This window comes from Poecile atricapillus, chromosome Z (genome assembly GCF_030490865.1).
Source record: "Poecile atricapillus isolate bPoeAtr1 chromosome Z, bPoeAtr1.hap1, whole genome shotgun sequence".
Lineage (NCBI taxonomy): Eukaryota > Metazoa > Chordata > Aves > Passeriformes > Paridae > Poecile > Poecile atricapillus.
The window spans coordinates 95,230,104-95,254,011 of record NC_081289.1 but is presented as its reverse complement, the minus strand read 5'-3'; the positions used below and the strand labels follow the sequence as shown (position 1 = coordinate 95,254,011).

The following is a 23,908-nucleotide window of genomic DNA, read 5'->3' as shown; positions in this document are numbered from 1 at the left end:
AAATCTGGTAACCTGAAAACACAGAAACTCCTCTTGTTTTGTCTTACTCATCTTCTTTTATTATTACCTAAGATCTTTCTTTCAGTATCATGCTAGCTCTAAGTTGTATCAAACATTTTTAGAGAACACTTAAAAAAAGGTATTATACCCCTTGAGTCTCCAGGGCTTGTTTACTGACCATTTTCCCTTTTGCTGAATATCAGACCAACTTTTTTTGTAAGCTGTCTCCTACATTATACAAGGAATAAGGTATATTTAAACCAATTTGTTTTCATCCTCTGTTAGTTGCTACTAAAGTCTCTACAACATTAAAACTTTTTGACATGTATCTAAGTTTTAGAAATATTCATCTTGAGTAAATAGCTAGGAGAAGCCCTACTTTTAGAGAATTACGTTATATCTACAGTCTTCCATTTTGAAGTTCTGCTTTTAATCACTCAATCAATTAATTACAGTTATGTTCTCATAAAATAAAGTTGTGTTCCTAAGACATTTAATAGTTGATGAAAAACCTTGAAAGAAGCTCCAAATGTCTGACTGTCCATAAGAAATCAATTATCTTGTCCACAGAACAAGACCACAGAACTTTATGCAAAGATCAGCATACCAATTCTTTGCAGCTATAAACTAATTGTTTTAAGAATAAAACAAAATGTGTAATTTAGTGAAATTATATATAATATAATTATAATAACAATATAATAATATAATATATATAATATATTAATATAATAATATAAGTATTATAATATAATTACCCTAATAATATATATATATTATTAGGGTAAATAATATTAGACAACTTACTGTCCATACTTTCTTCCCTCTTCTTCAATTCCCTGTATTTCCAGTTTTCTTCTCCTACAAGAGATGTAACATTGATTTAACTTTATACTGTCTCAGGCCTGGATTCCTTCAGGAAGGTAAAATGTCTGATTCAAAAATAAAATCTCTACATGCCTAGGAACTACAGGATTCATCCTATTTCATTTACTGTAGTCAGTATTCAACTAACTGTATGTCATATACATATACGTATACATGTCATATGTCATATATGTATGTCATATACATCTACATATATTAAAAAAGAAGACAGCTTAATAAATCAGCCTCGATGCAATTTTGACAACCTTTTAGGGTTTACAATTTCTGATAGATAGATAGATAGATAGATAGATAGATAGATAGATAGATAGATAGATAGATAGATAGATAGATAGATAGATAGAGTGGGATAATACTTGGTTTGGACAAAGGAAGTTCACAGGGTTCCTCTCAAGTCAAGTGAATTTCAATAATAGAGAACAAATGTTTGTGTGTATTTCAGCATCATGATTAGTTAAAACTTTCTGCAGCCCTGTTTAATATATAAGCTACTTCAACTGCACTTTTACCTATTAGAATGGACTTTCATAAAGCTTCCAAGAAACTGATAATCTCAACGAAATAAACAGGAGTACTGTACAAGCAATGGCCTAGGAATATAAAATGTACAGAAAGCTTTCTACAATTAAGTTTGAAAGACCATTTCCCTACACCTTCAATAGACTGGTATTAGAAGTAAGGAATAACATACATATTCCCCTGATTTTTAAATTAAACTACTAAATAATTAACTCATAATTTATATGCATTAGTAAAGTGGGACACCTGATATATTTGTCACAAGAAGATGAGACAATTAATTTCTTAGAAATAATTTTAAGTTTCAAACATCTAAATTTTTAATTGAGTTTATTTTTAATATAATTTTTTAATTTTAAAGGATACAAAGTAAAAGAATCAAAACAGGTACAGATAAAACTGAGCAAGCAATTTTCTCCACGACTTTCTATTTATGCAACCCATGCTTTCCTTTTTATCTAGTATATACAATCAGAACACCTGAGGGGCCCTAAGGGACTTTGATTCTTCAGCTTCCTTGCAGCTGTGGCTTTGTTCCTTGCTGGACTCTCATATTGCAAGGCAAGGCTCCAATAGTTAATAACTTAGCCTGTTCTACTCTTAAAAATTGTAGAAAAAAAATATTTGACGACCACAGCTTTGAGATGTCTTTTCATTAAGCTTTCTTTAAAATATGCCATTCATACACAAATATTTTAACCTCTTCTTCAATGTATGAAGGATTAAGTCTGCTACATTATGATTTAATGCTAACTGACTAATCATTAAAAGTTACCTGGTAGTATATAGACCATGTAATAAGTGGGTGAATTATTTACTTATTTATATTTTTTTCAGGCAAAACCTAAAAATAGTTATTTCAACATGGTCTGTTTAGTCTTCTTCCTGCTCAGAAATATTTCTAACACTGAAATATTTATCCTAAAATATTAAAAAATCCTTGGTTTATTTTTTTTTTTTTTTTTTACTGCCTATTTCACCTGATATTTCTATAAAAAACTTCAGAGCTGAATTTGGGGAATGCTATGTAATGATGTTTAAATACTGATCCAGAGGTAAAGTCACTGGTGAGGGAGAGGAGCACAGAAATTTCAGGGACACACCAAGATGCTGATTTAGAGAACAAGTATGAATGGCCATCTGTGATTCTCTCTCCATTCACTAGAGAAGGCAGCATTGGGAATTTACATTTCTGTGTCTTAAAGCTATTCTATATGAATACCTTTATTCCCTTTGTGTTACACAGAGAGGTATAATTCCCTCTGCATTATAACACAAAGTAACTTGATTCTGAATATTCTGACTGCTTCTGATATGCTGACAGAGAGCACGTGCTTTCTCCTCAAACTCTCTTCTTCAAAAGACTTATTTTTCTAAAACAGTGAAAAACCCAGTTCAGCAATGAATGATTGTGTGTGTACACTGAACTATAAAAAGTGAAAAGCAACTTGCTTCTTACCTTCTGCATTTCTCCAAAATTAAAATAAAAAATGATTGCAAGCCAAACGAAAAAGGAAAAATTAAAGAACAATAAAGTTTGCAATGGTATTATCTGGAAACACAAAAGCTAATAAAGCAGTCTTAATAAATCATTTGCAAAAAAAGAAGAAATATCTGTAGAGATATTAAATACTTTGCTATGCAAAAGATGATAAAGGGATGTCTGAAACATTTTAGATGCAGATATTTAGATACTTATTCACCTGGAAGAAACTTACAGCTAGATTTTACACTAACTGCACAAAAAAAGGCATAAAGTAAGAAGAATATCAATTCCTTAAATAACCTGCTGTAAAGACTTTCAGAATGCAAGCGTGTATTTATGTAATTCCTATCTGAACAAGACTTCTTATCATCAAAAGAAGGTTTTCCATTTCATGAATATTCATTTTATGGAGAACCTTTCACAGCTATTAAGGGCCCGTGCTCAAACTAAAGTTACTTCTTCCAGAACCATAACTTCCACTGCTAGGACAAATTCCAAACTAACCTAGCCTAAGCACTAGCAGCACATATTTGCTGGAATTCAATATAAGCTAAGGCAATACTGGGCAGCTTACAAACTCTTCCTGCAAAGATTAACCCAAAAAGTTTCAAAGACAGATAAAAATACTACTGAATGCAGTCTGCTTTACACATTGCTGTTAAATATTCTCAATTCCACATTCACTGACAGTGCAACAGATCATATAAAAGTTAAAATTAATGAAAGCATTTCTAAATATAAGCTTGTTCTGTAGTGCTTCCAATAAGATACACTTCTATTCCTCAAACAATATTAAAAATAAAACTGGATGGAAAACCAGACAGCTGTCCTATCATTTTATACGGTAATTTTCAATACGAACTTGTTGAATGTATCACTAAAGTGAATATGCCCCATTTACTATGTCTGAAAAGCAAAGGCTGTACCAGTATGCACAGAACTTCTCATGCTTATAAGCACTGGCTGTTTGCATAAGCCTGAAAGTTCCAAGCAACTCATAGGTGTTATAGAACAAACAGAAGCAGCTCTGCCTACTCTGCTATAACTCTAATCATATTACCTCGTTGGTTTTCCAGATCCATATCAATTCGTTGAATGACCTTTTTAAAATAATCTGTTTTCTCTTTTACTTCTGACAACCTAAGAAACAGATAAAGTCAAGGTTAAAACTGTGTTCTAAATTACTTGCGTTATTTTAGACAAAACCGCAGAGAGAACAATAAAAAAAAATACATAAATTTATCAAAACCAAAAGAATACCAGGATGATTCTTTTTATAATAAAAGGTATATGTAAATCATCTGTCACTTCAGTCCTCTGTTTATTAAGTAGAAGTACTGTAGCTCCTTTGAATTAAAAACCAATTTTTGTTAAGTCATCAGTAAACTATGTATCAGTAAAATCAGTAAACATCATTCTCAACTTACTCAACTAGTCCCTCTGCTGGCTGCTATTCAGCTTTGGAGAGGTACAACATAATTGTTAAACTGCAATAACTATTCCTTAAAGTGTATTCAGTAAAATCCACTAAGAAATGTCCAAATAAAACTCTCCTACATAATCAATCAAAGTCTGAAATGAAACCACCTTTAACACATTTCTGTGTAAAATCTCAAATATAATTCTCTGTTATTGTTATCTATTCAAAAAATTCTGTTAAGCAACTTATTATCCGATTAAAATGTATTAAAAATTAACCAATAATCATAGTGGTGAATATTGCTTAAAAAAAGTTAAAATTATTTCCAGGAGATTTTATGAATTACTTCAATTTTTCTTTCAAGAAAGAGAAATCAAAAAAGCTCAAAACCAGAAAGTATTGTATTCTTTTATCTACCCCTCAATATATTACTATTTATCATAAAACTTACTTGACTTTCTGGCCAGTCTTTGGAAAGGCCCAGTACCCAAGAATCAAAGGCAATGTCCCTCTTCAGAATGGAAATTTTGTAACTCTTAGGTTTTAAGAACACATAAACAAACTTACAAATGTGATTGCAGTGTAATGCAAGTTCCATTTCATAGCTGTCCCAGAGGAGCAGCTCTTACAAATCAATGTCATGCTCAGCCTTAAACAAGTCAGTGCTATCACCAATTCATATTCTCAATATAAATATTGAGATATTTATACTCTCAATAATAATATATATTCTCAATATTTATATTCTTCTATCCCTCATGTGCTCATAAGGGATGGAAATACCTTACTACGCAGATCTAAATGTCTCATCACTATAAATCTTTTTCACTCAAAACAGAAGAACATATTCTATACTCTGTGGAAGGTTAAGCCCAGTACAGGTTTGAAGATGTGGTGATGTTCTACGAGTCTGTAGAAACAGGCTTTGTGAAGGAACACAACTATGTATCTTTAGGACATGCATGCAATTTATAGCAACAATATAATGGGGTTACTCACTGTCTTTCCATGCTTGCAATTTTCTGACTATCATCTTTAACCTATAAAAAAGTTCAACAACTTTAACATCAGAAATTAAATCTACAAATGAAAAATGGAAAATTTTTAAAAAAAAATCTGAATTCAAAATAACAAGAATAAAAACTTAACATTTGAAATTACAAATGTGTGACATAGTCCAAAAAGAAGTGATATAAGTGCTATATCTTCCAAATGTTTAAAAATCAACCCTTAAAAAAATCACATACACTTACTTATCATTGATCAGTCAAACCAATAATCTATATTGTCTAGTTAATTAAAAGTATAAATGGCTATTTTCAGTATAGGCCATTGTAAACTGATCCAATTACTCCTGGACTAGTACACCTGTTCAGTACCCCACAAGGATACTTTCTGGAGTTAGGCTACAATAGCTGTTCAGCTGGATCAGTTTTTCCAACCAACAAGTTGCATGAATAGGAGCAAGTGAACCAGCTGAAAACCTCACTGTGAAAATTTTGTTTTCTTAAAATAATAGAATGGTTTGGGTTAGAAGGTACTTTAAAGATCATCTGGTTCCAGTTCACCTGTCCCCCTGCTCCCCATCCCTACACTATGGGCAGCGATACCACTTGATCAGGTTGCTCAGGGCCCCCATCCAACCTGGCCTTGAACACTTCCAGTGATGGGGCATCTACATGTTCCAGTGCCTCACCATCCTCACAATAAAGAATATCTTCCTAACATCTAGTCTAGATCTCCTGTCTTTTAGTTTAAAACTATTTTCCCCATCCTATCATTTTCTACCTGTGTAAAAAAGTCACTCACCCTCTTTTTTATAAACCCTCTTTAGGTACTGGACTTTGCTATAGGGTCTCTCCAGAGCTTTCTCTTCTCCAGGATGAACAGCTCCAACTGACTCATCCTGCCTTCATAGAAGAGGTGCTCCAGCCCTGGAATTATCTTCACAGTCCTCCTCTGAATCCACTACAACAGGTTTCTAGGTTTTGGCTGAACATGGAATATCCCAACCTTCCAATTCATTAACTATTTTTAATGTCAGATTATTTGCACTGCCTAGAGCACAAATAAAGGCAAAGTTCAAAAAAGTATTTTCAAGTATTATCACCCCTAATAATACTGACTTGGAGAATCTTTTACATAACAACATTTTCTATTCTTGCCTGCTTTAGTAATCTCTCTCTTTCCTCCTCTGGAGACTCCATGCTCTTTTCCTCAGCAATCATTTGATCTCGATGTTCATTAAGTTCATGGAGCTTTTCGTACATCTGCACAGCTCTCTGTCTCACCTCAGAGTGTGCTATTTCCTGTTGGGAAAAGCAAACGCCTACTAGGTATTTTCAGATGGGAAGAGAGCATTGGGGAAATCTTGCTTTAGTTAAGCAAAAATTACCTATACATTGCAAATGAAGCTTATTCCTTACAGAAAGCACAGAGACAGTAAAAGGCACTTTATAAAGTACTTTATAAAAAGCAAAATTTATAATACATATTGTCAATACAACATTTTCTAGAATAGTATATCCCTATTGGTTACTTTTTGATTTACAAGCTCTTCCTTGGGCCAATTTTCTGAGGAGAATTATTACTTCACGGTTTCTAGAGGATTTCCAACTATATACAACATTCAAAAGGACTGAAAAATATCTAGTGGTATTTGAAAATTATACTTTCTGACTGTATGCTTCAGCTCATAGATCTTTTTGTTCATGAAAGACCCAGTATGAAAAAATTCTCATCATAAGGCATTTTTACCCAAAAATTTATTAGATTTTATTAGTGGAAACCAAAGAGGCAGATCTGCCTTACCATACTAGAGCATGATCCTACAATATCTGAAAGGAAAAGAATATATAGGTATTTTATCTACTATATCTATCCATCTATCTATCTATCTATCTATCTATCTATCTATCTATCTATCTATCTATCTACCTATCTCTACTTATTTTATCTATACTATATAGGTATTTATTCTTTGCACTACTATTCAAGGAAGTGAATACAGTAGAGTGAATACAGAAGTGAGTACAGAGACCACTTGTTATCATACATACAGCTCTTAGACTCTCTTCCTTTACATTTAGTGCATCCAATTCCTGCTGTTGAACAACCAACTCCTAAAGAGGAAGCAAAATGCAGAATTCAGATAAAAGTTACTACTTGGTTACCTAATTTTTTGCTCTAAACCTCAGTATGTATCAAATGCTGTTAACCATCCCATTGCTGCTCCTAAAAATCTGAAAGACAAGAGTCTGTCCAGCTCCTTCACATAACTCAGATGTAGTAGACACTTGCTTTCAGCCCACAATTTTTCCATTACCATAATCATTGTTGTTTGCAGTTGGGCTACTACCAAAAAATTGTTGTCTCTTTTCCTACTATTTTCTTCTTAAAATCAATATCACGGGTGGAACTTATTATCTGTACTTCAGAAGTCAGAGTCAGATTTTAAAATCTGAACCAGCCATGACAGTTTCTTCATAGTCCAGAAAGAGACAGGTAAGCCCTGACTACTGATTCAGCTCATTCTAAGACAGATGAGAAATACTGAACTCATCTCTGTACAGACTATACAGAGAAATTTTTAAGACTGTATGGCTTGAACTAGATCGTTCCAGAGAGCCTAGAAATGTTACTCCTGTTGTTAACATTAGGATTAGTGAAGGAACAAACATTTTATAAAGCCCAGTCCATTTTTTTCTGATACATTCAGACATACAATAATAACAATAATAATAATAGAAAAAGCTAGAGATTCACTTTTTTACACCACAAGAAAACTTTCTACTCAAGTGACCTACAAAAATTGCTGGGGTTCTTTTTTCTTTTTGCTGGCTTTTTACACATGATGAAACACATGATGAATATCTAAATATTGCAGTAGCTTTTAAAAACTGCATGTCAAACCCTAAATTAAAACAGAACATTGTAAACATTATTTCTTCTTGAAATATGAAATACAAAAAGACAAAGTATTTGGTCTTAGTCAATCACTCTGTTTTCAGTAACTTCTACAAGTGATAAAGATACCAGCAAGCTTTTTTGTTGTATTACTCTGTTGCTGAGCTCTTTAGTACTTAAATTTTATCTAAACCGCATGAAGCCAGTTTAAGAAATATTTTAGGTAAGTATAATGAAACAAACCAACCTGGGAGAGTTTTTCATTAGCAGCTTTTAGCTCCATATATTTAGCTTGATTTTCCTGCGACATGTCTTTCATTATGTCATCTGCCGCAACCTTTTCACATTCAATATTCTCTTCTAAGTCTTTAATTCTCTTTTCCAAGCTGTAAAAATATGGGTTTTTTAAGTTTCACTAGTTAGTATTTATTGTAAGCACTCATTTCAAACTCCAGTATTCTTCAGCTTCACTGAAGTGGTCAGTGTAACACAACAAGCCTAGACTCTTTAAAAAGTAGTAACCAACTTGTATCTAATCTTGGAGGAGCTGAATTAGCTATACAAACATTCACAAAATGTAGAGAAGATGAAGAATTATCTTCCTTTATAATACTTACATGGTGTTTCCCAACATTCCCACGCTGTCGATCTGCATTAGTCTCAACACTGGCAAAAGTATAGTACTCCCTCTCAATAAGTGAATTTCTGGAGTAAAAACTGGCAGTTTCAAATAAAGAAGCTGGTATGCAATTTGTGAATACACACTAAGAAAATAAATTATGCAGATAACAGGACCTGGCAGCAGCAGGAGATGATGATGAAGAGATTACTTTTCGCAAAGAATTGCTGATTACTCAAGAATGGATGGTGGCTCCAGAGGGCTGAGCGGTGTAGTTTTTTAAATAAGCAGTAGAGAAGAAATTAGGCATTTTTTACATTCTTCATCCAGCTTTAATCTTTTTAGGAAATTGATAGTTTGCAAATATAAAAGCTTTACCAGTCCAGCTATAGTGAGCTATAAGCAACTGTCTTAACAGATTTAAAGGACACATAAAGAACTTGTTCTCACTGTTTTACAGTAAGTCTAGTAATTACCATGAAATTCCTGAAAGCTAGAGTCAATTTCAGAACATACTAAAAGGAAATTTTAAAAAAACACCCACTACTGTGACCCTGAAGAGTATACCTTCATTCCCTTCACTGACCATGAAAGATTGCTTAAACGGTTTGTTTGTTTCCAGAGTGATTTCTCCTGTTAAGAATGTCAAAATCAGCTGAATACCTTCCTTCAGGATTTTTTTTCTTCTCCTTTTCATTAATTCTTCCTGAGTTGTAACAGGACAAGTTGTAAATTGTGTAACTGACATGACTGGATCAAGGACTGCAGTCAAGAATGCCCTCAAGTTTAAGAGATGATGCAAAATAGTTGAACTGCATAATGATAATTTCAGGGTAAGACACTAATGAAAATATTGTAGAAGCAGAGTAGAGTTGACATTGGAATGGACTTCTGAAGGTTGTCTGTTACAAGCTGTGCACTACTTGAAGCACAGTCTCTTCAAAACAGCAGGTCGTCTATGTCTTTTTCAGGTTTTCAGTATCTTGAAGGATGGATACACCACAACCTGTTTAGGCAATGCTTTGATATTTCTTCACTCTTACAAACCTAGAAGTTTTTCTTAATATTTAAATGGACTTTCCTGTTCTTCAATATGTGCTCATTCTCTTTTGTCCTGCCCTTAGGCACCACTAAGAGCAGCTCTATTTTCTTAACCTCTGTCCATCAGGTATTTACTTTGACAAAATACCCACTAAGCCTTCTGTTCTGGACATTAAAAAATGCCTTAAACAAGCTCCCTCAGCCTTTCCCCAGAGTTTTGATCACTTACAAGGAATTCTCCAAAGAGTTTCAAAAGTATAACCACTTCCAACTAGCTTCCGAGAAAGATCTATAATCTCCAGGAAAATGAGAATATTATGTAGAAATTATGTCAGGTTAACAGGCCAAGCCACAAAAGTGCTTTGGACCTGATCATGATGAAAACAATTGAAGCGATGATCTCCCACTTAATATGGCAAATTTGGATGGTTGTAACGTGACATTGAATTTAATTCTCTCTTGAGACTAAAACAAATTTATTCAGACCCAGTCCAAATATGAGGCCCTCACCGCAAGTGTACCAGTTTATAAATGGCTAATTATGTTACAGTTACATGTGGCAGTGGAAATAAGCCATTTTTTAAGCTACAAGGAGTAGTTTGATCCAAGACCTTTTGGAAGGCATAGAGCTAGGAGCTCTGTGTCAGGGAGCTTTCATGTTGCATCTTTTATTGAATAATCCTCATGCCTCAATTTGGGCCAATGAAAGCTGTTGCAAGGTCTCAGCAGTGACAGTTTCTCTCAAATTAAGCCCAACTGTGGACATGGAAGAAAGAAAATAGAGAAATGGCAGTAAAAAATTCAACATAACGCTAAGGGTGCTGATTTTCAGCAGAAATCTCCACTCTAGATGTAGTTTTCCTGGAGACAACGCAGCATGACTTAGAAGGAGCTTGTATTTAAATACAAACATGGTGCCTTTCCTGGAGATCACTGGAACCTTCAATAGAGTGAGAATACAGTTTGCTACATGTATAGCAATACCACTCTTGAGGGCAGTGGTGTCTCCAAGCTCGATGGGATTTCTCTCATTTATGACTGAGATTTAAAGTGTGCAAGGCAGGACACGGAAAGAAACCTACTTTTCCAGCCCCCTCTATTTAAAGTGTGTGTGGACACACTATAGAGTAGCCTCTTTACACGAGGCAATTCTTCTTTTCTGACATGATATTGACTCCTAGCTGAATACTTCAAGTATGTCCTTGAGACTAGAAATGTCTGATTGACTGTGATGCATCTTCTCAGACACCATCTGAGGGGAGGCTGCAACTTAGAGATTTTTCAAAAGGCAGTAAAAAAAATCAGCAATGGCTGTCACAGAAACACAATTCATTACCACAAGTAATTTGAACACTATGGATGAAGATGAATCAGGGATGAGGCTTGGAAAATTGTAGTATGTTTTGAGATATTATGCAAAACAAAAGTGCCAACAACAGCAAAGACATAGTGAAGTAAGACAATTTATACAGACACATATTGGAGAGGAATGGAGATGGAAAGGAGATGAACTGTTCTGTAGTTTGGTGGCATGCATTGGACAGAATGAGCACTAATGCAATTTAAAATTATAGGACAAAGTGCTTGTATATAATCCCTTTTTTTCAGCCTGTACATAGACATTTACTCCAGAACAAGTATGATTTGTTTTTAGAATTTCTTCCTGAAATACAGCCCTTTTTACAGACATCCTTACAGTGTGTGTAACTCTTTGTAAATGAAGAGCTTTATGTATCACCTTGCAGTTCCTCTGACGATGTTTCCGAAATACAAGCATAATACAGAGTTAACTGGCTACTAGAAAGCTTTACTTCAGTATGCAAATATCCTGACATTTTCTTCATTTGATGAATGATCAAATTAAAAATGCAAGACTTTCTGTCTCCCAACATTTTTCAGTTGATTATAATTCAACATACTTGTAAACCACCTGTGGCATTTAAAGTCACTGCTTCCTCTATGATCTGGAACTTGACACTTCAGCATATTTCCTACTGGCTTTCCTATTGGCTGCTGATCCAATTAAATCCAAGATGATTATAAAAAGTTGCTCAACTTAGTCAATCTTTTGCTAAGGATTTTCTAGGTTTATTATTTTTTTTACACTGCTTGGTTATTCATCAGGTACAAAGGTTGAAGAAAAACAAAGTGCTGTTTCACCGTGTTATTTCTTCTCAGTGCACTGAAAAATCTACACATGTGTACACATGATACCTGTAAGAAGCAACAGAAAGGTAAGGAACTTGGCATGTCTAATTCAAAATGCAGACAAAGATTTATTACTGTAACTTTGTTGCTAGACTGGAAGCAAACACATCTCAAGGTACATTAAAATTTCAGGAATTAGTACAGCCCTTGGACACGCTGAGTTGTTAAGTAAATTTTACTCCATTAGAAACCTGGGGAACAAACTCTGAAAACCAGACTGATTATATAATTATATGATTATATAAACTCAATTACCTCCCCAGAAAAATAAAAAACATTACATTATTTTTAAATTATATAATTTTCAAAGTTCTCAGATGGAAATTTTTAAGAAAGCACTTCTAATTACAAGGAAATATCAAAGTATTGGCAATGTATTACCAGTGTATTGCCAGGCTAAGTCTCTTTCCAAAGCAGTTAGTTTAAATAGTAGCTTGTAAAATCTGGTTCTACTAAAATGCTAAACCTCAACTAAAATTACAGATGCTTTCCTGTTCTCTTACTGATTATATAGATTTACACACACAAAATGCAGGCAGTCACATTTGTAAGAAATCCCTACGTTTTCAGCAGAAACTGAAGTAAGAGCTAGGAGTTATGTTTTGGACTTAGACCTATGTACAACTTAAATTTTCAACTTGGTTGTTACTAACTTGGAGAGAAACATTAAAAACAGTATTTAATATATTTTTCCCATTCTATTTAAGATGGCTGTTGTCTTGTAATCTGAAAACTACTATTGATCTATATTTATAAATGACCAGGTTAAGACCTGCTCTGTTTCTGAACATCTGGGAAGCTATATCTTTAAAGTCCAAATAATGCAAGAGCCAGATGTTAAAATGGTCATTTAGGGAGTTCTAAAAGTGCATCTTATCTTCCACTAACAATACAGAAACTGGCTAAAAAAATATGCAGGCAACCAGTATCACCACTGACAAGTGCAAAACCTAATACAGAACATAATTCCACAGTGGCTGCTGCTGCTAGAACTGTTTGTCCCTGCCACAGATAATGGCTAAAGCTTTATGAACTCTTCTTGTATTCAATATAAGTTTCTGACAGAAGTAGAAATACACAATGTATCAGAGCACTCTAAGTGGCATTTATCTTCCTCTTCTTTCCAAGAAGTTATGAAATTTCCAGGCTGACTCAGTTAGGTGAATGAGGTCAAGCCTCTGACATGCAAATATACTGCTTGAAGTTATCAAGCAGACTTGACCAGTTTGTTCTATGACCTCATTTATTTCACTAGGATCAGCAAAGGCCTCCCAGCACTCATTTTAAGGACCAGTGGAGGTTTCGTAAATCTGACAGGCTGCCTATATGTAGCCTTGTTTGTGCAATTAAACTTCCTCGTGTAATCTCCCCCATTTTTTTCTGTTAAATTCAGTGAATGCTCTGTAGAGCTCACTTTAAACAAGTATCTTACACTTTACCTTTTGGGTTTCTATTACTTTGGAAGACAGAAATCTGGCAAGGAGATACTAAAATCAACTCAACACCCTATCATTTCAGACACTTAAGAAAAACTGGAAAACTTAAAGGTTCATTACCTTTCATATAACATTTACATTCAAGTGTGGCATAAACAGGGACAAACTTAACATTTCACAGACATTGCATAACATTTCTGCTCAAAATGAATAGATACTGCAAATAGTGTCTGACTCAAAGGCAATGACTGAGAGACCCTTTCTTGGAGAGATGTTAATGCTCCAGAAAATACCATTTGTAGGACCCTTCCTAACTTCCAAAAAATTAGGCTTGAATCTGTACAAAAACTCCATCACTAGAGATTGAATGTTTACTTAGTTCCGAAGATCAGAGCAACAACTATACCTTCATAATAGACAAGTCGAGGTTTATGTCATATTATAGGTTATATTATGGACAAAAAAGAGATTAAAAGATTGACCTTCTAATTAAAAATTCAAAAAAATGCTTAGTAACTTACAGAAGTACGTAAAAGAAATCTGACTGGACAAATAAAATATTGTCTAGTATTTTGTCAGAGCAACAAGAGAAACTGTATAAGGAGAGCATGCAAGCATCAATACTTTCTGCATTTTACTCCAATCATAGTCTTCCAGTACCCATAATTGCTTTAACAGGGATATTAATGAGTACAGCCCTGCCTATTTGTTTTATATATTCATGATACTTTTCTCTATTAATTTGTCTAACCAACCCTTTTCTATTTGCTGATACTGGATTTTAGACTTGGCTCAATTAAGTGAAAGCTGAATTCATCAATTCTGATAACACCTATTTTTTCACTTAATTTTACATTACAAAGTATTTATATAGAACAAAATTTCTTAAGCTATCATTGAAATAACTGTATCTATTAATTTCTTAAACTACCACTACAGAAGACACTGGTCAAAAGTGTTGTTTTTTTACTAGGCTCCAAACATGAAACAGTATTGGCTTGTGATCTGGGCTGGAACACTGTTTTTGAGTCCAGTCACTGCTGTCTGCAACATTACTTCACAAATCGTAAGTTTTACATTGATCTGAACTACTTTTATTTTTGAAACATACACCTGAAGCAGAAGGCATTTTAAAAATTGTTTCATAAGCATAAAAACCCTGAAGAAAAAAATACAAAAATGCAAGTAAGAAGTGGTTTTCTGTGTAATGGACAATTAGCTGATGGTAGTCATTGTAAGTGGGTAAATAGCACTAAACATATTTGAGATGATTTTGTATCTTAATTTCTTCCAGACAACAGCAATGCCTCTTTACATATATAAATAAGTGTATTCTTTTCCGAAAACAAAAATATTTCAAGGTATTAGAGCAAAGGCTCATATCAGAAAACTGTAGCTATACTAAACTTTAACACGGAAAAAAAAATGAAGTGCTATAGCAAAAATATATATAATAAATGTTTTGTTGAAGGTCTGCTCTAAATATGTTATTTTAAATGAAGAGTAAACATAGATGTTTTTAAAAGTATACATTTTAGAAGGCATATTTGAATTTATTTGCAGTCTTGAATAAGTTTCCTCCATGACACCTTCTTTCCACATTATGTAGGAAATGAATTATTTTTTTACCCAACAAATAATTAATTCCAAATATTAATTCCAAAATTGTATGCATTTGGTTTGTAACCAAAACTGGTTACATTTTGGATGACCATCACATAAAGACCCATGCATCTAAGCACTGAGCTCAGCACTAAGTGGCCTGGAATATCAGGTCTCCAGACACTAGGAGGATTCATTCCACTGTATCACCAGCCCATGAGTTAATTAAGAAAGATGTAAATAAAACTTATTGAAGACCAACATAATTTTTCTTTTAAAGTGACAGCATTGAAAAACCAGAAGTTCATTTTCTCTTGCCCTTAACAGTCCTCACTGAGACATCTTCATTAGCAGACTTCTCTACAGTTTTTAATTGTTGTCATTCTCTTTTCAACAGGTTGCTTGTGAGGAGTCTGGAAAGGACCTCTTTAATATCTCATTCTACCTTTTTCAAAATGTTACTAAATTAAGCCTCAAAAACAATAAAATCACTTTAGAAGATCATGACAAAGAGATTCTTGGACGTTTTATTAACCTCACTGAACTTCAGCTGAATGAAAACAACATTACTGTACTGAACAATAACAGCTTCTACAACCTGAAAAAACTTATAACTCTGGATATTAGCAACAATTGTGTTAGCACAGTTCATAAAGCAGCTTTTGCAGGATTAAATCAACTCTCAGTGTTGAATCTATCCTATAACATGATTGCTCAACTGGATTCAGATACATTCACTTCTCTAGAAAGCCTGACAGTTTTAAATCTACAGTATAATTTTCTGAAATATTTTCATATAAAATCATCTTTTAAACTGGTTAAAATTGTTTTAGCTGGAAACCCATGGATCTGCTCCTGTGACCTCCTTGACTTACAGATATGGCTAAATGCCTCCAGTGTGACATTAGGTAAGTTTTGGTAAGAGCAGCATTTCATATCTTTTTTACATCAAATAACTTCACTGTGCATTTTTTTCTGATGTGGATAAAATCCACTGTCAATTTACCCCTATTATGCAGTAATACAAAGATATCCATGAGATTGTTTTTATTAAACTGCCAAAAATTACTAGAATCTCAAAGCCTTTTCACTGCTCACATTCACAGAAAATGAAAGCAACACTACATGTACATTTCCAAACAAGGAAAAGATCTCCATCAAGATGGCAGCTGCCTGCAAAACTGAAAAGACTCCTTTAGAAAACATAGTAACTTCCACTCCTGCTGTTAATCTTAGAAGTAGTGCCTTAATAACAGCTCTGACTCCAAAGAACATCACTGGAAACAATGGAACTCGTGCAGGTAACACACAGATATTTCACTTTACTGCTTATGAGCTGTTTGATTTGCTGCTTCATGACTTTATACTGTTTCACCTTCCTAGTATGCTCTAACTCTTTCATAAAAGCCAGGGGTACAGAACAAGCATATTTCCATGTTCAGGTAGACAGTCTCACAGATTACTGTGAATGTTAAGGTCTACCGAATAAGTGTTCAAAACAGATAAACTCCACAATTTTCAAATGATACTAAAAAATTATGATGAAATTTCAAAGCCCTAAAATCGCCCATAACTGTCTAGATCTCTGCCTAACAGAACTAGGGAAGCAACTTGCAAAAAAATAGTTTTTTTCCAAAACTAATTGCTTTCTAGATGCAGTTGTCTTCCTAAAATGTGACAGCATGAACTTAAGAGATTTTACACATTTCCTAACTGTGTTCAGTATAAAGGATGTGAAGGTGCTCATTGCACACTCTTTGGAAATTTCAGTGATAGTCTCCTCACCATTCTTCACCTTTCAATGTTAACCTTACATGACAGTTAACTCTTCCATCCTGAAATGCTTTACTTCTTTCTTCTGTCTAAAGCAGGAAAATTACCTACAGATATACACACAAATTATAAGCTACCACTGTGACACTTTCCTTTAGCTGTACCACTTTACAATTTATTTTAGGGTAGTGGCCAGCACACCAAACCAGATGCTAGATAAGGACTATTGGCTACAGTTTACTGAAATTTTTATTATAAAATAAATACTGAAAGAATATGCCAAACAAGACATGATATTTTCAGGGTTCAGACATTAACACCATGCAAAAAGTAAAGCCCGGGAAGTAGGATTTGAAGCCAGAAATACTGATTATTTTTTTCCAAAGGTTAATCTTGGAATATAACTTTTGGAAAAAAACCCATCTTTTATATGTATTTATTATTTTTATCTTTTATATGTCCCCAGAGCTTTATCTTTGAAATAGGCTTTGAAACAATTATTTTTTATAAATATGCAAGGTAGACTTATACTGCTAGGAAATACGAGATGGACATACATTATTAGACTCTGTGATGTTACTGACTCCCTAACAACACAGCAACAAAATTCTACTGAAGTTCTGGAGTCACTCTGTAAATCCCCTATCAATGTTTACTTAGTGAGTTCTCAATTTAACTATGAAAAAGAATTATACTTGAGTTCTTGCTAGTATTCCTCATAAAGATTGCTCTTTTTTTCCTGTTTTTTTAAAGGGCTACCACTTGTTGGCAAAAGTTGGACCTTCCTAGCGGGTGTCCTAGGATTTGTTCTAGGCACGACACTCCTGATTTTTACTGCTGTAAAATGCCCGGCATGGTATCACTACTTGATGAGCTACCGTCACCGTCGTCTGGAAGAAAATGACTCAGAAAGGTTTGAACAGGAGTTCTCAGCTGACATCAGCCCTTCTCCTTCAGTATTGGGTACAAGCAGTGAAGAACCCATTGTAATATTTGAGAAAGTTCATGCATGTGGAGATGAAGAACATGGATTTATTGAGGATAAATACATAGACATTTATGCAAATGAGGAGTGTTGATGTCTTATACAACAGATGCTGAACTAACAATTCAAAAACGTAGTACACTTGTACTTCCATTTTATGCTTTATTACATACAATACAGAATGAAGTTATGCACTCTACCTCCCTGATCTTGCCAAATCCATAACAAGATTTTACTGCATCAAGCATTAAGTTAAAAAATGGGATCATATGCATGCATTATTGGTACAAAAAATACAACACCTACAAAAAATACTCATAATCCACTTTTTATAATAATGTATTTGGCTATTCATATTGGGGGGCTTACTGTATATTGCTTAACACGAAAAAAGTAGCAGGTGAAGTCGGCATAATCATTAATGATTTCATTGTGAAGAAGTCTAGAAGAAAAAACTAATTTCTCTAAAATATTGAAGCAGACCAAGACAGACTGGGGGCTTGCTCCAAATCAGTGTTGTAACAGTTCTGCAGTCTATTGGGCAAAAGTAACAATCAGAGAATGGAGCATTTGGATATTTTTTACCCAAATTAGCAAAGCAAGAAAGACCAGCTGCTCTATTCCCAAAAATGTGTATGTACAGTGAAATGATAAATTACCGTTAATGCATTGCTACTGAACCAAGTATTTTCTCTTCGTATTTTCTTAACACTTAAAAATGCATTCAAGGTGGAACTGACACATCTGCAAGCTGTTGAAAACTACAGTTCTAATGCAATGTGACATTATTAACTGGTAAATTGTTTGCTTTGGAGTGCTTATGGATACACAAAATCTCACTGCTGAGATTGCTTTCACTGGGAACAAGCACAAGCAGGCTCATACAGTTTTCTCCTGCACCTCTCTTGTGCCTAAATTAACTATCAATACACAAGCCATTTTCATGGTTTTCAAATTCTTATTGCAAGCACCTCACCACCTTCATCTTTCCCTCTACACAGCCCTAACTAACTAGCCAGGTAAAGGTCTAGTTCTCACTCCTGCTTGCTTTCTTCTCTCTGCTACTCCACAACAAAACTCCCAAAACTTGACAGCAGATTGCCAAAAGACAGGAGTCCCCACTGCCACCTAACTGTTCTTGGATGTAATGGTAATTATCTTCAGACGAGTAACCAGAGTTTAACACTACGAAATCCAGCTGCAATCTGGCACTAATGTATCACCTTGAAATTGTTCAGGTAACACTTGTGATATGTATTGAACTGTTAGGGTAACAGGTAACATGTCAACTTTCCCAAGCTGAGTTATGAGAAATTGAGTTATTCAAAGACAAAAAACATACACTTAATGTACTTACAGTTGTCTTTTTGTGAAAACTTTTTCTATATCCTGAGCGTCTCGGTCATTCTTAACCTTTAACTTAAAAAAAAATAAAAACTAAATATAATCAAGTTTATAATCAATCATAGAATCATACAGGTTGGAAAACACCTCTAAAGATCATCAAGTCCAAACCCTAACTCAGCACTGACAAGTCCGCCATAAAACCACATCCCTAAATACAAAATATACACATCTTTTAAATACTTCCAGAGAAATGGATTCACTTACGATTTCTGTGATATCTATTCCTGAAACATTTAGTAATATACTCTTTAAAACTACATAGATGGGATGAAAAGCATTCTCCTCTTTATGACACAGACATTGTATCTTTATTATTCAATCAAATGCAAGGAAAAAAAAGTTGTTTTGACCAAGAAATATTTAGGCCATTTTTCAGGTTACCAAAACAACCTTTACTGAAGCTGGATCCTTTTGTTTGTGGACAAATTGATCATAAGAAATAAAATACGTATAATGCCATTCACGCTTAACACTCAGAGGATCTGTTAGAAAGTAAGGAAAGCAAAGGAAGGACAAAACTCTTTGATTTTGTGGTAGCTATGCCAGAGATATATTTATTATTTTTTCACACTTGAAACATTTAAAATGCTGAAAACAAAAGAGAACTTAATGACCAGAACACCAGGTAGTTTTACAGGGCAGTGCAGTCTGCTTAAATTTGCCTGTCTTAAGACTTGTTTTCTATGCCATCCCAAAAAATAAAAAAATAAAAAAGATATTATAACACTCATAATTTGCGTTGGGATAACAGCCCTCTCAAATTTAAATCACAGAAAAATATCATGGGGCCATTAGCACAAGACTTCAGGCAATTGTCTTAGTGCTAACATGTTGCCAACATTATAAGAATTTAACTGGAAAAAAATGCCTGTTTTAAGTCAGTGCTATGCTTTCTTAGATGTGTCACACATTCAAAGCACCAAGAAAGTAACACATAATTTCACTGTTAAAGCATAGCAAATATCCTAATTCTTACCATGTTGTAATCACGGATCACCTCTGCCATATCTGTTCTGGTGTTAAGTATATCCACAACCTGAAACAAGACAGAATTCCAACCAGTTACTGCTCTCCTTTTCTTTAAAAAAAAAAAAATCAGATAAAGAGTTCATGAAAACACAGCAAATTTTGGTTATTGCAAATGGAAAAAAACATAATTTGGGAATCTGAATAGATCACATGTCGTTTTCAGAAACAACCATTATATGTTGCTGTTCTAAGTACAGAAATATTACACAGCACCAATTTCTTAAATCCATATGCAGTCGCTTCTTCTAATGTATAGTATACTTTTCCTTTTCTTCTGTTTCCATCTCCTTCCAATAACTGAATAAAGGCAGCATTAGCCATTAAAATGTACATTCTTACATAGAAATGTAAAAAAATTCTTCCGAATAAAGCAAAAGCAGTACAAAGCAAGCAGGAGAATAAATGATAGCATTCAGTATCAAAATTTGACAGCAGCATACCATGTTGTAGTCTGCTAGTTGACCTTGCAAATCTTGGATTTCACCAGCTAAAGCCTCTGCCCTATATATGAAACAAAAAGTCAAATTTCAAATGGTTCAAATTTTAAGATTTATATATGTAAAAATAAAATAATGAAAGAAATAATTATTCACTGATTCCTTGAAGCCTGCCCAATACTTGAAAATAGTCTTGTGACTTAGAAAGTTAGCTCTGCACTAGCTGCAATACATCTCACCTTTTTTCATAGGACAAATAGGCAGATTTCTCTTGCTTGTACATTTCTGCTTCTTCCTGCAGCTTGTTAATTTCTGCTGTAAGTTCATTTGTTTTATTTCTGAAAAAAAAAAAAAAAAGAATCATTAACATTGGGGTATACTATTAAAGCACAGCTTTATATTTTATATATTTTACTATAGGAGATTTGCAATTGGTATCCCTCACACTGCACTTTCAACTCAGCATTTCTAAGAAGTGGGGAAAAAAGCAAAATGGTTGTATCAGATAAAGTCCTAAGTAGTTGCTGAAAAACTTTGGTATGAAAAAAAATGTTTTAATTAGCTTTTTGTCTCTGCTGGTAAAACAGATGTGGAAAGAAAAAAATGACAGTGCAAAGTCAGAGTGTGGGAATCATCCATATTTAAAATGACAACTTTCAGGACTGATTTGTAACTAAAGGACTAATTAGGACTAATTTAGGATTAATGAGCAACTGATAAAATTCTGCATGCAATAGTCCGCACAAGGTCTTGCTTTTGTCACTGCTAGCTGAATGTATAATCCAAGTAAACCATCTGAAATGTACAATAAAAAATGTTTAGTTTGCAATGCTACTTCTTAAAAATGGAGCTATCAGGCCTAACAAACACTGGAGGTGGAAGCTCAGAATCACTGATCCTGCTCTTACTAATGCTCTGAGAGAACATTTAACTTAGCAAGCCTAACAACAAAATCTCAAGGGAATCTACTTCCTTTCTTCCTACAGAATATCTATATGCAAAATAACCTTCACTCCTACAGCAGCACTTATTCATTATATGAATATATATTATATATCAAGTTCATTATATGTGAACACCAGTTACTGCATGAAACTGTCAAGCTTCAGTTCTGTCTGAAAGGGAACAGACCATTAAATCTGTTGTTAAGACGTACCTTAGCATCCCAAGGTAGTATGTTTTATCCATTATCTGTCTCTGAGGACCTGATAAAAGAGAGAGCACAGATATTTCGTCAAAAAACCCCTCATTTAGATGAACTGTAAATTAAGAGAACCATCTGCAAAATTTTATATTAAAAAAAAATACAACTTATGTCTTTTACTATTATTAAAGTTATTATCTAATTTAAAAAATAAGGCATTTTTAGACTGCTGTGAAGATAACATTGCTTATACAAGTATATGAATAGTTACTCCATAATAGAGTATTTTAAGTATTCTGTAATGATGGAAGAAGACACAATAACCTTGTTCTACTCTTCTGAATTATTTTTAAAGACAGCTCAGTGTCAGAGAAATGCTTATCTTCTTCAGCTGCCAAGAGTAATGACAGAAAGAAGGATGCTTTAATTTTCTTTTTAGTTTTGCTGCTCTTTTTTATCACAACTCTTCACTTTGCAATTTATACAGTGATGAAAAATTTTCCTTTAAAAAAATAAATATTCTTTCAAAATGTTTGCAGACATCTTGAGGGCTATTTTCAGTATAAAATACCTTTCACTGCAGTTTTTATTCCACTTAATCCCTGTTGAGTCACTGGACGGTCTGCAACTTTAATCTGAGATGATAAGACTCCTCCAGGAGTCAAAGAACCCCCATGAGAACCAGGTCTTGCTGTACCAGGAGGCATCTATAAAAAAAAAACAAATGAAAAATCTACCAAGTCTGAATGATTACTTTATTATCCTTAAGCAACTTCCAGAGCAGTTAAAAATTTCAGTGCCTATACACTTTCTGTAGGAATCTTTTAGCATTTACATCTCTTCAATGAAGCAAAATTTCAGCCAAACATCTGCCGTAGAAGGTAAGGGATTACCTTTGAGCAGCTGTTCATTGTTCCATCTATCTTCAACATTAATTCTATTTAGGTCTCCCAGGTGAACTCCAGATGCTGCATGTCCCCAGCTCTCCCAGACAAGGTTACCAAAACTTTACACAAAACTGAAATCTTAAATTCTTCATAGAAGAGAACTTCTCCTAACACGTCACAGTACTTAAAAAGCAAACAAAAAAACCAACCTAAATACATCAAAATTAATGTTATATTGATTTTTAACAGGTTCTAACATACCGCTGTTCCTATTCTGCCTGCTGATGGAGTCCTTGATGAAGAGGCAGGCCTTGATGAAGAGGTCGGCCCTATTCCTGCTCTTGAAGCAGAACGAGCTGTGGGAGGTCTGTTACCGCTGGCCATATTCGTTTACTTTTTAACTTCTCTCTGGTGAGGAAAGAAATCATCCTTTGATTTGCGTAGGGTCCTTAAGACTATTAGAAACCGAGTCTTTAAAGCATAACTCTTATTAGAATGTTGAGGGGGGGCTGGTTTGTTTTGTTTTTTTTTGTTTTTTTTATTGATCTGCAAAGTACTTCCTTTTACTGGATGGTACAAGACAGCGGCAGGGCTCTGGAAGGACCATGTAACGTCGATGAGTAAACTGAGGCAGCAGTCACTTTTCAGTGCTAAGTGAGCCCTCAGCTTATTCTTGTGGCATTTATTGTTTCAGTATCTGAATGCAAATCTTTAATGAAACTGGAAGCGAGTAACTGCTGCAAATACTCATGCCGGTTATCTACAAACGGTCTGTAAACCGTCACCCGTCACTACGGCGATCCCAAACTGCGCTATCCCTGACAAAGCCCGGCAACTTTTGCCACCCCCGAGAGAGCCCATCCCAGCCGCACAGCAGCGCAGAGCCCCGACCCTCCGGAGGGCCCTGTCCCCTCACCGCGCCCCTCAGCCGCCATCATCCCGCGGGCAGTGCCGCCGTATCGCAGCAACCCCCCGCACCTGGTATCGCGATGGCCACAAATCTCGCTCCAGCCTGCCGTGCTTCCCGAAGACTACGACTCCCAGAGGGCCTCACGAGAAAAGAGCGACGGCACAACTGCCTGCGTGGCGCGCGATGGCTGCCGGGATGAGAGGTCTCGCGT

General features: G+C 34.6%; 2 protein-coding genes across 5 annotated transcripts in view; one reads left to right on the top strand and one right to left on the bottom strand.

The window, feature by feature from the left end:
* Positions 1–23,890, bottom strand: part of IFT74 (intraflagellar transport 74) — a 38,740-nt gene extending 14,850 nt beyond the window's left edge. For 2 of the 3 annotated variants that reach the window (XR_009276220.1, XM_058827668.1), the window contains exons 1-14: positions 23,704–23,840; positions 23,049–23,195; positions 22,472–22,607; positions 21,913–21,961; positions 20,996–21,094; positions 20,760–20,820; positions 20,267–20,326; positions 19,241–19,302; positions 8,467–8,605; positions 7,373–7,435; positions 6,479–6,622; positions 5,313–5,353; positions 3,954–4,033; positions 808–861 (exon numbers count right to left, since the gene is read on the bottom strand). Coding sequence is in view for 1 of the 3 variants with exons in the window: in XM_058827668.1 (XP_058683651.1) it covers positions 808–861; positions 3,954–4,033; positions 5,313–5,353; positions 6,479–6,622; positions 7,373–7,435; positions 8,467–8,605; positions 19,241–19,302; positions 20,267–20,326; positions 20,760–20,820; positions 20,996–21,094; positions 21,913–21,961; positions 22,472–22,607; positions 23,049–23,171 (1,111 nt within the window). In the remaining 2 variants the exon portion in view is untranslated. Of the gene's footprint in view, positions 1–807; positions 862–3,953; positions 4,034–5,312; positions 5,354–6,478; positions 6,623–7,372; positions 7,436–8,466; positions 8,606–19,240; positions 19,303–20,266; positions 20,327–20,759; positions 20,821–20,995; positions 21,095–21,912; positions 21,962–22,471; positions 22,608–23,048; positions 23,196–23,703 lie in introns of all 3 variants that reach the window. The other variant, XR_009276221.1, reaches the window with a different exon arrangement.
* On the top strand, positions 11,827–21,123 carry LRRC19 (leucine rich repeat containing 19). 2 transcript variants are annotated; one of them, XM_058827669.1, is made up of 5 exons: positions 11,827–12,113; positions 14,497–14,589; positions 15,523–16,033; positions 16,232–16,426; positions 17,652–21,123. In XM_058827669.1, exons 1-5 carry the CDS (start codon positions 12,087–12,089, stop codon positions 17,975–17,977), a joined length of 1,152 nt encoding a protein of 383 aa, XP_058683652.1. In that variant the 5' UTR covers positions 11,827–12,086; the 3' UTR covers positions 17,978–21,123. The 2 variants fall into 2 exon arrangements, with proteins under 2 accessions (XP_058683652.1, XP_058683653.1); XM_058827670.1 differs by lacking the exon at positions 14,497–14,589 and having other exon boundaries at positions 12,056–12,113.
* Positions 23,891–23,908: the final 18 nt, after the last annotated feature.